At 46.4% G+C, this 16,605-nt stretch overlaps 1 protein-coding gene across 7 annotated transcripts in view; it reads right to left on the reverse strand.

Moving 5' to 3' along the window:
• LOC125716521 (phosphatidylinositol 4-phosphate 5-kinase type-1 gamma-like) overlaps nt 1–15,317 on the reverse strand; it is a 28,854-nt gene extending 13,537 nt beyond the window's left edge. For 2 of the 7 annotated variants that reach the window (XM_048988922.1, XM_048988921.1), the window contains exons 1-4: nt 14,782–15,316; nt 844–875; nt 537–629; nt 199–329 (exon numbers count right to left, since the gene is read on the reverse strand). In XM_048988922.1, the coding sequence (XP_048844879.1) occupies nt 199–329; nt 537–629; nt 844–875; nt 14,782–14,914 (389 nt within the window). In that variant the 5' untranslated portion in view covers nt 14,915–15,316. Of the gene's footprint in view, nt 1–198; nt 330–536; nt 630–843; nt 876–14,781 lie in introns of all 7 variants that reach the window. The other 5 variants (XM_048988924.1, XM_048988923.1, XM_048988927.1 and 2 more) reach the window with 3 other exon arrangements.
• Between the last annotated feature and the right edge of the window lie 1,288 nt (nt 15,318–16,605).

The following is a 16,605-nucleotide window of genomic DNA, read 5'->3' on the forward strand; positions in this document are numbered from 1 at the left end:
TGGGTTGTTCCCTGCCTCGTGCCCGTTGGCTCCGGAACCCCCGTGACCCAGTAGGATAAGCAGTTTGGAAAATGGATGGATGGATTTTGTGATTATGATTTAATTAAACATAAAGAACCGGAATTCATCTTTGCCAGTGCAGCTTGATGCTGATCATGTTACATGTTTCTCAGAATTACTCACAACATTCACATTCACCTTGGGAAGAAGATGCTCTCCACCACGTAAAAGTCCTGCATCAGCACATCTCTCTCCGGCTTGGAGCTCAGGTTGCCCACAGTGTACCCAATGCCCAGCTGAATGGCCCCCTTCAGAGCTGACGACGTGGTCTGGACACACACACACACACACACACACACACACACACACACGTTTGTTTTGCTTGCCAAAAACGTAAAACTCCGCGCCAACAAAAAACGTGCTCATTTGTAAAATTTTAGGTTATCATGATCTAATCAGAATCGTCTTGCCGCAGATATTTAGTACATTGTGGATTTTGCAGCCCTGTTCCGCCTGAGGCTAAGCATCATAATTACCTTCTTATAGGTGGTTTCTCCTGAAGCGTCCACCCCTCTGTGCCCAATCTTCTTCCCGGGACCTGAACACATCTGTCCCGATGAGGACGGCATCTAGATAACAGAGACAGGACAGAGGGAGAGAGAGACAGAGGGAGAGAGAGACAGAGGGAGAGAAAGACAGAGGGAGAGAGAGACAGAGGAAGAGAGATACGCGTCTGAAGCTCAGCTGTGAGAAGATGCTGAATTCTTTGGGACAGCAGGAGGACGACCCCTCCTCCAGAGGAGTCACCAGCCCTGGTGCCCCGGCCACAGATGGGCAGCTCACCTCTGCCACCAAGGCCTTCTTAGCGGCTGCGTCTGAGGAGGAAACACAAGACAGGCCAAGGTCAAGAGACGCCATTTCCTACCACGGCAGAGTAAACAGCAGCGCTAATGACAGGCCTGCGGACAGGGAAGCCACACATTTGGACAAACAGGAGGCGATTTTCAAGACTGTAATTCAACAAACTACACAGGGGGGGTTTCAGTCTGTGCTGAAATGAAACAAAGGCTCGTTTAAAATGCACAGCTGGGGAAAACACATGCCGGCCTGGCTTGTGGGAGTTATATTACAGAAAAATGTTATGAGGGCAGAGTGAAAAATGATTGGTTCAGATAGATAACCAATCAGATTGCAGAGGAGGTGGATCCCAGCAACTAGAACAGGCGGGACCAACCAAAACTCCCATGAGGCCAGACTATGGTGAAAGCTGCATGAAATTGTCTGGGAATTAAACTGTAGCCGATCATTCATCTCAGACTGTAATATAAAAATGCTCCAAGGTATTGGATGACTGACTGACCCTGCGCTCAGAACTCCGGCTTCACCATATCTGTGCACGCCTTAAAGGAGAGCATTATGGGATATGCGAACACTAAGAAACTCCTATGCACCTGTACTCATACAAATTTGAAATTTCATTTCATTCTTTTTTTTTTTTTTTATATTCTCAGCTGCCCAAATCTGCACTGAACGAGGAGTAAGAAACACAACTGCAGGGAAAGAGCCAGCAGGGGTCCGGAGGACAGTATGTCCATGCGGACAGGTGTGCGGCAGCCCTCTCTGGGAAGCCGTGACGTCACCATCACCCCCCCCCCCCCCCCGCCCCCCCATGCAGCCTCCACACGCGTGCAGAACAAAGCCGGGCTCAGAGGCCGCGAGAGAGAGAGAGAGGGAGAGAGAGGCATACTTCCCGCAGACTCTCAGAAAAGTACCCTGGGCCGGAACTTCACATTAAAGTCACGTAATTTCACACACAGAGATCGGAGGGGTGTAAATGGAATAGATTTAGCTTTTAGGATGTACAGCGGGAGGCAGCAGCGAACATGACAGCGGGGTGGAGAGACTCATCAGCCGCTTCGCACGCGGCGGTACTGCTGCTGCCTCCGTTACTCGCGCAGGGCCATGTGATGGTGTCAAAGAAAGACCATCTGCTCCGTTCCCTCACCACTCACACACACACACACACACACACACAGGCTTCTGACGCACGAGCCGCAAAAACTGCAAATGAGATCTTGCCCGGGGTGAGAACACTGCACTAAAAATGAAGAATCTCGGTGCCACATCACCCGGTACAACAAAGCCCACCCCCCCACATTACCTCTCCCTTACTAAAAATGACATTCCTCCAACGGGCTTCATCCTTGAACCCACCGCGCAGCTCATCTCAGCCTGTCACTGTCACCAAATTAGCGCTTCATTTACAGGGATTTGAAGTCCCCTGCCATCCTACCTAGCAACTGAAGGTTGCTAAGGACAAATTTCGGGTTTATAAATAAGCACAGAGGTGTGTGTGGTTTGCTTGTCCTCCCCGTGTCGGCCAAAGACATGCAGTCAGGCTAACTGATGTTTCGAAGTGCATGAATTTGTGTGTGCTACGGACTCCCATACATCCCATCCAGGGAGTACCCCCACCTTGTGCCCTGTGCTGTCTGGGATAGGCTCCAGCCCCCCCCCCCCCTCGTGACCAAGACCAGGATAAGCGATTATAATGTGGATTAACATGGAACATTAGTCAGATGGTTAGCGCAGCATTTCTGCGCTTGGCAGACTGAATCACCGCACGTCCTGAATGCAGACTCCTGTGTTTCACCCACGAGTCCCACACGCAGGTCGGCCGGCCCCCGCAGCCAGGACACGTTCTGCATTGTGCCACTTGGCAGCAGAGAAGGGTCACAGCCTGACACAGGAAAAGCCCCCTAGGTCTGAGACGCGTGACTGCAGGGGTGGGAGCTGGGAGCTGGCAGAGTTTCCCGTTTCTCTGTTCCGTACTATTCCTATAAGATCACTCTCTGGCTTTTACCCACAGAGCGACTGTATTGCAGTACCACCAGATTTGGAACTGCAGTAAGATGCAGAGATGCTGAAATGCAATGACAGCACATCTTGGGTCTATGTCGATGTGACAGCACTATATGTGGCTGGGTTGAGGCACTGCATGCAGAACAGAAACGAGTGGCTGAGGGTGCGATTTTTTTGATAGGTTGAATCAAACGGAGACAGCCATACCACCTGCAGTTCAGACTCAGTACTCCCCCTGAAGCTGAGCAGGTTTGGGCCTGGCCAGTACATGGATGGGAGACCAACGAAGAAAGCTGGGTTGCTGCTGGAAGAGGTGATGGTCTGGCCAACAGGTTTGCCCATTCTGTGGTCTGTGGGCATCCCAGTGCCCCACTGCAGTGATGGGACTTTGCACTGTAAAAATGTCGCTGTCCTTCAGATGAGACATAAAGCGGAGATCCTGACTCTCTGAGGTCATAAAAGATCCCTGGGCATCTTCTGAAAGACTAGGGGTGGAACCCTGATGTTCTTGCCAAATCTGCCCACTGTGGCCCTATCAGATCTGCCCTCCTAATCATCCCCTGTATCTAATTGGTGAATTCTCTCCTGTCCCTTCACCACTTTAGCTACTGTGTGGTGAGCATACTGGTGCAGAATGGCTGCCATCGCATCATCCAGGTGGGGGGTGCACAGATATGAGGGATGATGTAGCTCTGTGTTGGTTCTGTAAAGGGCTTTGGGTGTCTTGAAATGCGCTACACAAATGTAACATTAATTCATTCATATCCAGAAATGTCGTAAACACAAAGAGAAAAGGTTATTGTCGGGGCATGGAGGTATTGGGGGGGGGTGTACTGGACATATGGACACTGGCTGTTTTGTAATGGTCTGGATCTTAATCGAAGCATGCAGTGCCGAACTGACTTTTCACCAACACCAGTACCTGCCGAGAGCCAAACACGTTCCTCTCCCACGTTCGTACTGTCGGCAAAAAGTACATGGTACATTAACGGTCTCTCCACCTGACACGCTTCACTAAGAATAACAGGATGATCTCTATGTGGCAGTCATTTGCTTCACTTTAGCATCTGTAGCTATCATTTACAGAAACACTGTTATGAGCTATGAAGCTGTTAGGCAGGGACGCGTAACACAAGGAACAACGATTCAGCTGCATCAGAGACTAGAAACCATTAAGGCTGGGCGCTGAACCATAAAAGTGCTCATTTGATAGGACCACGCATCATTTGCAAAAGGTGAGCAGGATTTAATCTGAATTAGAAAATATCCGATCTGGAAATGATCTATGAGGTTTTATTCAGTCATCTGCTAAAATTAGGTGTCAGATGTGAGTGCCTGTATTTCTGAGAAAAGTGGCTTTTTTCAGAATCTGTGTATTCTAGAAGGTTCAGAGAGATTTTAATTGCTTTTGGATGCTAAATAACAAAGGATTCTGATTCCAATGTGAGTGTGAAGACGAGAGATGTGACCATTTCGATGACCTTCAGCAATCCGGTGTGGATGCTGTGGACACGTAATGACAGTCAGACAGACGGCACGGACACCCATCACATGTCTGCCGTGCGGGGGGCTGCCGGGTCTAGGCGGCTCCACCCACTTGTCTTTTTGCTGAGAAGGCGCAATCAATTGGATTGACTCTGGCTTTAATCTGTGGCCACTGCCTGACCAATCACAGTGCAGGATTATGAGTGGAGGAAAGACCCTGGGGAACCACAAGGGTACAGATCACGGCGTTAAATCCGCTGAAGCGGGGGCAGGTGGAGGTGGAGGGGGGGTATGTGTCTAGATCACCTAACACACTTAAAGGGCTCTGTCATGTATGATGATTCTGTCGACAGAGAGCCATAAGATATAATTATTATTATTAAATAAAGACCTGCAGCATGCTCAGTGTCAGCTGCTTATACCGACTCTTTGTGCCATAATAATAATAATAATAATAATAATAATAATCTTTATTTATATAGCAGCTTTCACATATAAAATGCAGTCCGAAAACAAAATAAGATAAAGAGAAACAAGCAACTAAACAGGGTAAGCAAGTAGGGAGCAAATACATGCCAGGAGACGGTATTAAAGAACAAAGTACACAAATTATAATAAATAATAACATGATATATAAACAAAATTTAACATTAGAATAAGAGATTGGTGCATGCCAGTCATGCCAGCAATCCCAGCCATACCAGCAACTAGAGCTAAATTCAAAATGAGGGTATGTGGGTATCAAACAGACTACATAACCAAAAAGATTAGTTTAGCAGCCTAGTATGGCAGATACACTGGAAACTAGCAATGCTAGAAAAATGGCATCCGAAGGCAGCGGTGCGTCCCACACTGACGGGCCGGATGGCTGGGTTGCTGTTTTCCTAGCGCACTTCCCCGAACCCTGTGCCGGGCTCCCACTGAGCCAGGGACCATGCACAGGGTCTCAGTGAGGGCCTGCAGCTTCTCTGTGCAAAAGCTGCTAACTCACATGCAAAAAGAGCCCCTCTACATCTAACACCTTCTCTTGCGCCATTAAAGTTTTACTCATGCACTTATAAGGTATGGAGATAGCCACCTGTCCATTTTCAGCTCAATTATCCCAAGAGAAAATGCACTGAGAAATTTCACAGTAAAACCGTGAAGTTTACAGTTAAACCTTAATTATTCATAGTTCTACTATAAATTACACTATTTGCCGATGAACATTTCAAAGCAGAACTGTGAACTCTTGTCTAACTCGGAAGTTCCTGGTCACCTCTTCTGGTGACTAATAATTCAGATAGTGAAGTTTGCAGATCGACGGCACACTAGAGATTGCAGGACTTTATTGAACTGTTGCTCCAGGTACTTGTTTAATCATCCAGTGTATATTTGTAACATTCGTTTTTTGTTTATATTGATTGCCACCAATATTTGTGCAGCAATTTTTAAAGCATAATGCCAAAAATGCCACTAGTGTAGGTTTCACAGTTGACCCACAAAAATAGTGCCAATTCACTGTAAAAAATCGTGGTCGAACTGTCAAATGAGTTTACACTTTTACTGTGAAATTCCAGAGTGCATTTTTTCCTGTGATGGACATTGGGGGGACACTGACGTCCCTGCTGGGCGACGTCAGGTGACAAACATTCAAGCAGGACACCTGCATCTTGCTACGTTTTGTTTTCTCTGTACACACGCAGACGGCCAACCCCAGCTGCAGCTCAACCCAAAACACACATTTGTTTCTGTCCCCAGTGCAAAGCAGCAGTTATTTCCACCCATTTCTCCGCACAGTTTCCCAAATACAGTTCCTGGTTCTTCCTCCCTGTGTCATGTGACTCTGCCCTCCCAAAGTACCATTACACTGTGATTCCCATAATCCCAGCACAGGATACCAGCTTATCTTCAGGAAATTATAATATCTTATTTTCTTTCTTATGAACACAGAATCTCACTCCTGTGTTGTTGGCATGGCTGGATTGGGAATTCAGTGTCTTATACGCTTAGCCCATACTGCAGACACAGCTGGCCTCTTTAGAGAAACTCAATAAAGTTTTAGCTCAATAAATCTCTCAGTAAGTCCAGCAGGGAGATATTTTTCCCTCCGTTCTCAGTGTTCCTTTCTTCTTCCACATTCTGCGAGGAAGACAGCCAGCACTGGGGCTCTGACAGCTGATAAGGCTGCCTGTATCTGATCAGAGCATAATAGTTCCCTTTTGAAGGACACAGTCTGCGTGGAAGACACACATTCAGGTGACCTTCACCATCGTGGTCAAGGAAATCATGCCATAGGGGTCTGAGGCCGTTTACACCAGCGTTAGCCCACTAGGGAAACACTTTGTCTACAATTATTCACTTACACTCTTGAATAATGGAATTATTTCAGGAAATCTGTTTTTGAACTCAATGCCTGGCAGAGGAACAAAGAAAGTATCCATGATATGCAAACTGTAAATACGGGTAAATGCAGTGAGGCTGTGCCCGGCTCTCCAGGCTGCCTTGAGGGCCTGTATTTTAGCTCCTCTGCCGTGATGCAACCCTGGCCTGGAAGTGGGCCAGCCCGGCCTCCTCGCACACAAAGCAGGAGAGCCCTACCTCCAGACGCCCGGCCCTGGCAGCTTCCCCGCCCCGTCGTGGGATTAAGGTCAATCTGCAGAGCCTCAGACCTGCCAGGGGAGGCGTTCCATGCGCACAGCGACAAGCGGTAAACAGCACAGCGCCAGACAGTCGGCATGGTGACCCTCAGTGGCACATCTCAAAGCCTCCAGATATAGAGGGCAAACAGGAGATTCAGGGCCACTCACTGGGGTCAGGCTTGGCAACAGAGCAGAAAACCTTGTTTTTAAGTACTGAGCGCTACCGACAGACGCAGAAAGAATCCAGTTTGAGAGTCGAACCATTGGGGCTTAAGCGTTTAGCTAATTAATTGCCCCAATGAAGCAAAATAGCCACAATCAAGCGTAGCAGAGTTCAGCTCAGCTCAGTGTAAAGCATCTTCAGATGAAGACTTTCTTCATGGGAAAACCTGAAACATTATCACTACGCAACATAAAGTAAATGAATGAGTAAACAGATAAACAAATTTCTGTTCTATGCAAGTTTATTTGTTCGATTTCTTCAGTGTACTTTAAGGTACTGTCACAGGACACAGACGGTGAGTCTGGGGCCACATGTGGCAAGAGGGCAGTCAAGGGGAGGGAGGCCAGGAGTCACTGTTTCCTCCTGATCCCGAGACGTTACCCCGCCCCTCCCCTGTCCTCCTATTTATGTCTTACTTACCAGACCATTAAAAACCCCATCTGTGTCCAAGTCCATGCATTGGGTCTATCAATGGAGGACTGAGACACAAAGCTTAGATGGAACCACAAATACTTTTATTCTCCTTCAGCAAAAATCACCAAAAAGTGATTTTAAAAAGTAACAAAAAAGTGTTCTTAAAATACACTAACCCTCCAGATGACTAAGCTTTGAGTCAGCGTGCAAACACTACCCTCACAGACAGCTCATTGCAATGAAATTACCTCAATTACTCACTATCTTTACAATATTAGCTTGGATAATCTGATTTCTCTTATATGTTTCTAAATAATAAATCATCAGTTTATTTCCCAAAAGTACCATTTGCTTATTCAAATCGGTGGCTATTTGTTGCAGGCAGATCTGCATCTTTGTTAAGAAATATTCTCAGTGCGTCTGTTCTCTTTATAGTCTGTATTTAGCTCCCAAATCTCTAAGCCCACACAGAATCAAGGTCAATACTAGATTTGCTGTCCATTTCAGAGCGATTTAGTACATGTGTACTATGCATTTCTATGTGTTGGTTAAAAGAACTGAAATTATAAAGACACACACAATAGTGAAGTTCTCTCCAGTCTCTTCTTTGCCATGTGACCATCCGTCGGCTTCCCTCCACGCCACCACTGCAGTTAAACACTCTTCCTAAGACGTCTGACTGACGTTTGACTTGGACCACACAAGCAGCTGCCAAAAACATCAGCCTGAACTACATCACCCACCAATTACGGTTTGGAGGTCGGCAGCTGGGGAGGGAGTGAAGGCGGGGGGCGCGGGCACCCTTATGGGCGGCCGTCCGCATCTTCTGACTGACACGTAGTCGGTCGTATTGTGTAAAGAGGGCCACCGGGTTGGTGTGTGGGAATGTGGAGGGTTAGGGTTAGAGAAAATCATGGATTAGCATGTGTGCTAAGGCGCCTAGCGGTATTATCACAGAGAGAGAAGGACCAGAGCGGAAGGGGAAAAAACAAACAGATGCACCAAAAGGTTCCTTAAATAAAACATATTATTAGAAATGACAAAAAAAAACGGATAAGAAAAAAAAAAGGTCCGGTCTTCACCACCTGCGAGCTTATGCAACAACAGAGCTTATATAACACCAAGTTTAGCCGACAGAAAAACTGTGAAGTAAGACCTTCCTTCATGGACAACCAGATGCTAGCTACAGCGCTTTGATTAGATATGCTGACTGCAGCACTGTCGGGATAGGCCCTTACCCACGGTTCAGTGCAGAGAGTGAGGTTAACGTGCCGCGGAATGAGCGGATTTGCACAGACCGGCCTCTCCGGACGCCAATCCCGCGATCTGGACGGCGAGAACTTCTCGAGTGACTGTCAGCGGACTCCAGCGTCTCACCTTAAACACCGCGTGACCACCAGCACTATACAGTATTTAACACAAAGGCATTTCTTTCCTGCTCGCCAACATTAAATTTTTACCTGTACGGCTGAGGAAACTTCCCCATGGTGCTGATTCAGTAAGTCCCCAAACTGCCAGCGACGCCAAGCCCAGCGAACCTAATCGTCAGCATAAAATATGAAATCGGCGACATGCCTCATTTCAATTGGCCTCTATCAGCAAAACAAGGAATTCCTCATAACAAAATTTATATTCCGATGCATATTTTCCCCGTTCGAGGGTAATTCTTCTGGATAACAGGGAAGGTCTCCTGTCAGCTGTCATTCGCGACGGGGAGCTAAGCGGCATTTTTCTCCTCCTGTCTTTCTTCTCAATGCAGAAAAGAGACAGCATTAAGTATTCTGGAAAAATATGGTCAATGCACAATCATAACGTCAGATCTAACCAAATTCGTTGATCAGTTCCGATTCAAACTATTCATCAATATTATGAGCAGGGGCGCTGTAAGGGGGCGGGGGTTCCAAGGGCACTTAAATTACAGGGGGACAAAAAAATTGGAGAATACTGAATTGGACTGGGGGGCCCAATAACATGTTTTCATGGGGCCCAAAATCTCTAACAATGCCCTTGATTATGAGAATATATTCCTGCTCAAGCACAGTGATGAAACAACGGGGGTCAAGACCCTGGTATTCTGGAACAGGAACCTTCCCAGAGTTCTAATCTGCCTCGTTACCCATAATCCCCCAGTAAGATAGCTACATACGTAATTTTCCCCCTGCCAGTCACAATCTACTGGCTAAGTTAAGTTTCTGCGCTCTGCTTCATGACCTCGGCGGCTCTTTATGGCAAATCTGTCAGGAGCATCTGTTGACGCCCAGAATACAACTGACTCCATTTAACTTTCCTCCATATATTAACATTTTTGTTTAGTATTAACTCAGCCAGGAGCTCATTCCAGGGTGATTGGATGGCCGCCCTGACCAGAGGATTCATGTAAGCTTACCAAAACAAATCAAACTGAACTGCCCTGTGACCTGTCATGGACAAACAGTTGGAAGACTGATGGACGGAAGGATGGACGGAAGGATGGATGGATGGATGGATAAATGAACAGAAAGACTGCCACACAGCATCCAGGGCGGCACAGCAGAGTGACTATTAATTCAAGCTTTAGGTTTAAGGAACAAGAAACGTCACAGAATCATCAGAAATTTCCTTTCCACGATTCTAAGGACGGGGATTTAAACACAGCAGGGGTCTCCAATTCCGGTCTTGGAGAGTCACTATCCAGTAGGTTTCCTATCCTCCCAGGCTTCTGATGAGCCAAACTGCTCTTCTGGTATTTACCTGACAGGTAACAGGTGTGGCTCATCAGAAGCCAGGTAGGACAGGAAACCTACTGGACAGTAGCTCTGTAGGATTGGAGTAGGAGACCCCTGAGAAACAGTAAGTCAATGCATTGTGACTCTAGACAGCAGTGGTTTGGTCCAGGAGCACCCTATAGAATAGGGGAAGGTATACATGAACCAGTTATGAGGTCTTCAAATGGACCCAAGCTTGAAGAGCTTTAATTTTGAAGGCAATTTTTGGCACAAAAATACAAGTGGCCAATATGGAAAGAGCTACAGCCAATGTGAGACAGGCCTCTGGGTCTCTGCGTAAGGATTCAGCAGCACTGTGGAAAGTTCTTGTTCATGCGGCGCTCGCCGGTAGAGCAGCTTACAGCAAGAGAAGCGACCGGCTCTGTTTGGATTCGGGTGTCACTCCAGGTGTTTGTTTAGTCTGCTGAGCATAAGACATGAGCGTGAAGGTGAAACAGGATGAGCTCACGGACACTCGAGTTTCCCCGATTCGGGGCGGAGGTGGATGCGGGCAAGGGAACGGCAAACATGGTATCTGCACGTAACAGAATGCTGGAGAACAGAGTGCAGAGATGCAAAGTACGCATGTGGAAAAGGCAGCGGACACTAGGGAAACAATAACAGATACGGAGATGTCCATGGACACACAGAGACACACACACACAAAGGTAAATTTACAAACACTTGGGCATATACACACATTGAACACGCACACAAAGCAAAAGTAGGCAGATTTCCAGGAACTCTCCAGGCAAATATCAGGCTAAGATCAATAGGAGCGTCCATCCAGAAAGACCCGCAAAGCTAAACTTATGAACTCAACAATCTTGCCAACAATGGTAACCATTAAATGAAGTTTGCTTAAAAATTCTCCTCTTGAAGTCACAGAATATCCTATTTAGATGTGCGCATTCATTTTTGGGAATTTCCGACATCTCCTCTGCAAGCCAAGAAACACCAGACTGGTCATGACATGAGTACCATGTTTTTATAGTATGGAGTAAGTCAAGCGATTCAGTGCCGAAACTGCTGCAACCGAAGTACTACAGACCTCCACCTCCATCCCAGATATTAAAATATTTAGTACATAAACACCTGACTCTTAAGTACTGCAGTTTAAAAGCCACCAGCATCTACATCACGGCTACTTAACTTTCACTCCTGCTGCAACCAGTCCAGGCTTACGTTCGACTAGATCTCCCTCCTAGATGTGGACCAGTCAAATTGAAAATGAAGTTTCCCTTTACAAAATTACTTAGATATTTAGTTCGTTGTGTGAGAGTCCTTTTAAATCTTCCGCAAATTATCTGAAGTGGCTACAATTTCATTTTTCACATCTATCACGCAAACATCTCCAAAGTGTAATGGACCCTTTGATGGGCGCTGCTAGCACAGAAACCCAAACACTACGGCCCACAGGAATGAGAGCCAAGCAGTGCCGGACCACACAGATTGTATATATCGGACAGTGTTTGTCGATCACTGCGCTCAGTGTATGCATGGTTTGCATGCTGTATAGACTATGAGTGGTTTGAAAGCAAGTGCTGTTCACAGTTCCCTCACTTATAGCAGCCTGACTATGCTAATTAATAGCAGTTAAAAAGAGTGGCTTGTTCCTGGAGTCGCAGCTCAGGAGAAAGTCGGAGATCCAGGAAGGGCTGCGAGAAAAGGAGACCCACTGTCCCTACAGGACACAGGGGCGCTGTTCCAGTCAAGTGATCGACCGGGAGTCTTCATAGAAACACCATCCAGCTGAGAGGAAAACCAAACAGCTATGGCCATGAACAAGGACACCAGACCCTATAACAACACAGGATTGATTTGACTTTAACTCTAGTTTACACTGGGACGATACCTAAAAGGAGACTGATTAGCCAGACGCAGATTCTTCTCACTCACTCGTGGAAGTTTAACTTACACAAAAATGTATTAACTTACACAAAAATGTAAGCAGATTGTAGAGGAGGCGGGGCCAAGCATCTAGAGGAGGAGGGACTAACCAGTCAGATGTCTTGGTCCCACCTCCTCTAGTTACCTGGACCCACTTCCTCTACACTCTGATTGTTTGTCTCTCTGAACAAATCATTGTTCCTTCTGCCCTCAGAACATTTTTGGGTAAGTAAAACTCTCATGAGCTTCTCACTCAAGCAACACACAGAAATGGCCGATGTCCTCGTTGTGCAGCAACAGCTGGATGCCCGTGGTACATGTTTGTGCGCTGAGCTGCTGAAGTAAGGAAAAAATGGCCGCCCAAAGCAGGGCGGTGTAAGGCTCAGCAGGCTAAGCCTCAGTGCCCGTGATTGGAAGATTGCCAGTTCCAGGCCTGGCCTCAGCATAACGGTCACATGTCTGTGGGCCCTTCAGCAGGACCCTTAACCCCCAGTTCCCCAGGTGCTCATGATTAATGCCTGTCTCTTATGGTCCGGCAAGGCTTGGAAATTACTAGCACGCTGCTTTCGTCAGGAATGGTGAGAGACAGCTTGTTTTGACAGGACCCTGGGCTGCCCTTCACCATGATTCCCGAGCTTGTTCTCAGCTGCGTGTGTCTCATGGAGAGCAGGATGGGGTAGGCAAAAGAGAATTCCCCCACAGGGATCAATAAAGTATCATTCTATTCTAAACAGCATAGCTGTTACGATCTAAATGCCCAAGTAGGGGGATGGAACAGTGGCATTTAGTTAAAGGTACAGAGTGAGGAGACAAAGGCTATAATCACTGACTGCATTCTGGGGATCACTGATTCTGTCCTGATATAGCCTCACAGTTTGTTTCAGCACATGAGAGGCTCAGGATGGACCCCCCCGGCCCCCAAATTGCAACGTCCCAGCCATTAGAGCATATTTCGACACTCCAGAAAACTGTAAGGCTCACCGTTTCCCAGCATGCACCTGACTAGCACTGGGGTCCTGTCAAAGCAAGCCATCTCTTACCATTCCTGACGAAAGCGACGTGCTAGTAATTTCCAAGCCTTGCCGGGCCAGAAGAGACAGGCATTAATCATGAGCCTTAAAGTTCACTTAAGATGCTCAAATGCTCGGTCTGACGTTGCAACAGAATGACAGCGCGCACACACCAAAGCCATCGCGCAGCATTAGCACGAGGCTAAAGCATGTGACTGCATACTCAGTCTATCCTACTCCGGGGGCCTGAAGTGTTTATTAAACACTGTGCACATTATATGTGTTTTCTATTATGGGTGTTATGGATATCGACCAGGCAACACATTTAATCTTAGGTTAATTGCAGAGAAAGTGTAATACATGTTATTCAGTATCTGTCAGAGTAAGAACCGTCACATTTAAGAACACCACACCTCTTTGTGCTCCTCAGTTAGACCATCACCCGTGCGTTAAACTCCATTCTGGGGTGCTGGTAACGACAGACCCCCAAAATCATTGTAACAGATTCTATATGGTACCGTAAACTGAAATTAGGACGAACTGTAAAAAAAAAAGTCTGCATGCATGCATTTGAGATTTAGGAAGAGTGCCCACAACAACTGCGTTTTCGCGCGATAAAACTGAAGTTTGCGACAAGGTAGATTAATAACGTACCGAATGAAATACCCCTGTTCCACGCCAGTGACAGCCACCCGTAACAGCTAGCTTGAGATGCACCGTTTGGCCAGAAAAGTATTCTGGGATGGATGCCATGTATGAATTTCCAAAAAGGCACTATCTTACTGGGTGATAACTAGCCTACACGATTATAGCAGCGATACAAAAAGAGGCATCCCTGCAGATTTAAAAGGAGTAGTGCACTAAATGTAATCTAGTACTGCTGGTTAAGTTACATTTCCAGGAAAGACAAATGCAACTTCATTCAATAACATACTATATTATTATTATTATTATTATTATTATTATTATTATATAACAGTATATTTTCGTTTCTACTGCTACTAATACTACAGTTATAAAAATCTATAAACAACAAAAGGAGATTATAAATGTAACAAAAAGCAACACGCTCCGCATGCCCCGCCGATCAGATATTCCGTGCCTAGATAATCCTGTCAGTTGCACCGTCTATTCCGAAATATCGCAAAACAGCAAAAACCGCAGAGCCCGCTGGTGACAAATTACCCGGCTAGGTAACCAGTTACCCCCCCCCCCCCCAGTCTATTCGCCTAGTAATTGCCTTCAACGCAATTTAATTTTACCTTTACTTCGCTGTCATTAAAAGAACCACGTGACAAATCGACAACATACAGGTAAATATTATTTATCGATTTCTCTATGTTTAATGCCAATTTAATAAATATGTATGGCACTGGTCAACATTATCCATGCTCTTAGACATCCGTATAGGAATTTCAGCGACATCCTGTAATGAGCCGCGGCTGCATGAGGATCTTGCTTGCAGACATACCTACATGCTGATATATTTACTATGTACGTTACATAGAAAAACATATAAGGAAAACACTGACCCAGGTCTCCGGCGTCCATTCCGTAACTAACGCCGACAACGGTGTCCGTGTCATCGGAAGCTGCGGACACGCTTGACGGATTGCCTTCCACGGCCTCCGCCAAACCTGCCGCTCCTTCCCCGTCCGCTTCCATTCAGAAACCCGCACTTACAAAATAATACGGTGATGAAGCCGATTCAGTGCGCGCAGCGATGTCTTTGGCGTTAATTAAAAGGACGACCTGCGCTAAGCGTCACTAAACTAGACATTTGGCTAAGCAAGGGTTTCCCTATGATGGGGCGCATCTAGCGCGGATTTATGGTTTTCATCGGGGCTGTGAGAGAGCCACACTGGGAGGCGCGCCTACCCCTACGCTGCCGATGGTGTCTTTCATCCGACCCATTCTGTACCACGGCTCTCCATGGGCTGCGCGTCACGTCGCCGCTCGGCTTTCCGACGTAATCGCCCGAAGCTGGGTGACGTCAGGCCGAATCAGAGGCCTGGAAGCGCACGAGGCGGAGCCCACCCGAAGAAGGGCCCGTTTGCAGCTATTTTTCGTTAAAGGCGAAGACGCAGCTCCCCCAGATGGAGAAGCGAGATTCACGATGCTGTTTATTTTGCAGGCCAGTTGTAAGGTGCAGTAAGAAAAAGACGCCCCCATATGTCCGTCTGGGTGAACAAGCAATATATGTCATCTGTAATATTAGTTTTAAAATTTGCAAGTCACATACCTTTGAGTATGTGAACGTTTTTATGCGTAAAATATTTGAATTTTTAAAAATAACCTTTTATCAAAAGCATATAGTACAATAAATTATCTGAAGTAGCATTAACATACAGCACCCCCCCTCCAAATACAGAAGTAACCATATAATCCAGCAACCCAGTTAATCAAACCCCATTCAAAGCCTACAGTAACTCTACACCACCACACACAGGCAAGGCAGAGACCCAGTACTGACACCTCGACCCTTCTGCATCTGGTTTTCCAGAGAGCTATAATTCGCAAAACAGCTTTTAGGCAGCATAAAGGTTGACATTTTTATTCAGAATACCTTTGAACAGGATATTCTCTGCATCACTGCAGGTTGGTTATATTTTTCTGGCAAAATTATATGCACTATCTAGCTAACAAAACGTTTTTCCAACCAAATTTAATAAAACAGCATGTCTTGTGCCCTTTAGATGGATGATTCTCCCCAGTCAGTCAGTCCCACTTTTAAGTCTTTGCCATAGAGGTGGGCAATTCAAGTCCAGAAGGTCAAATCCAGGCTAATATTCTGTCACCCAACTAATACTGTGACTATATTTAATTGGTTAGTTGAAACAAAATCTTGGTCTAGGTTTTGAACTTTGCGGACCTGAGCAATGTACCTCTGGCCATTATCCAGCATGCATACCTGTGTAGGGCTCCATAGATGGCGCTGTTGCCCCACAGCTCCAAGACTTCGGCTCTGCCTACATGAAGTTGATGTATTCTACGATTTAGTTGCATTTCTTGCCTAAGGTCCCACAGTGTGTATCTGCGTGTGCACGCATCCTGCAATATACTGACACCCTGCCTTTTGCCCTGTGCTGCCTGGCATTGGGTCCAGGAACGCCGGCTACCCAGCTCAGGATAAGCAGTTGCAACCTCTGTATGCAAATTGTGATGAAAAACATTTATGACTGAGCATTGGGTTGAGAACCTCTTCCCTATGAAATACATCCCCAGAACTACCCATGTCTAAACAGGTTCAACATATAGAACATCACATCTCCAGGTTTCCTATTTTTCTTGAACACAAGGTACAACACACAAAACCCTTTGAGAGAACAGTTGCAAATAAAAACAGCCAACAGCAA

The sequence above is a fragment of the Brienomyrus brachyistius genome, chromosome 21, assembly GCF_023856365.1.
Source record: "Brienomyrus brachyistius isolate T26 chromosome 21, BBRACH_0.4, whole genome shotgun sequence".
In the NCBI taxonomy this organism is placed as follows: Eukaryota; Metazoa; Chordata; class Actinopteri; order Osteoglossiformes; family Mormyridae; genus Brienomyrus; species Brienomyrus brachyistius.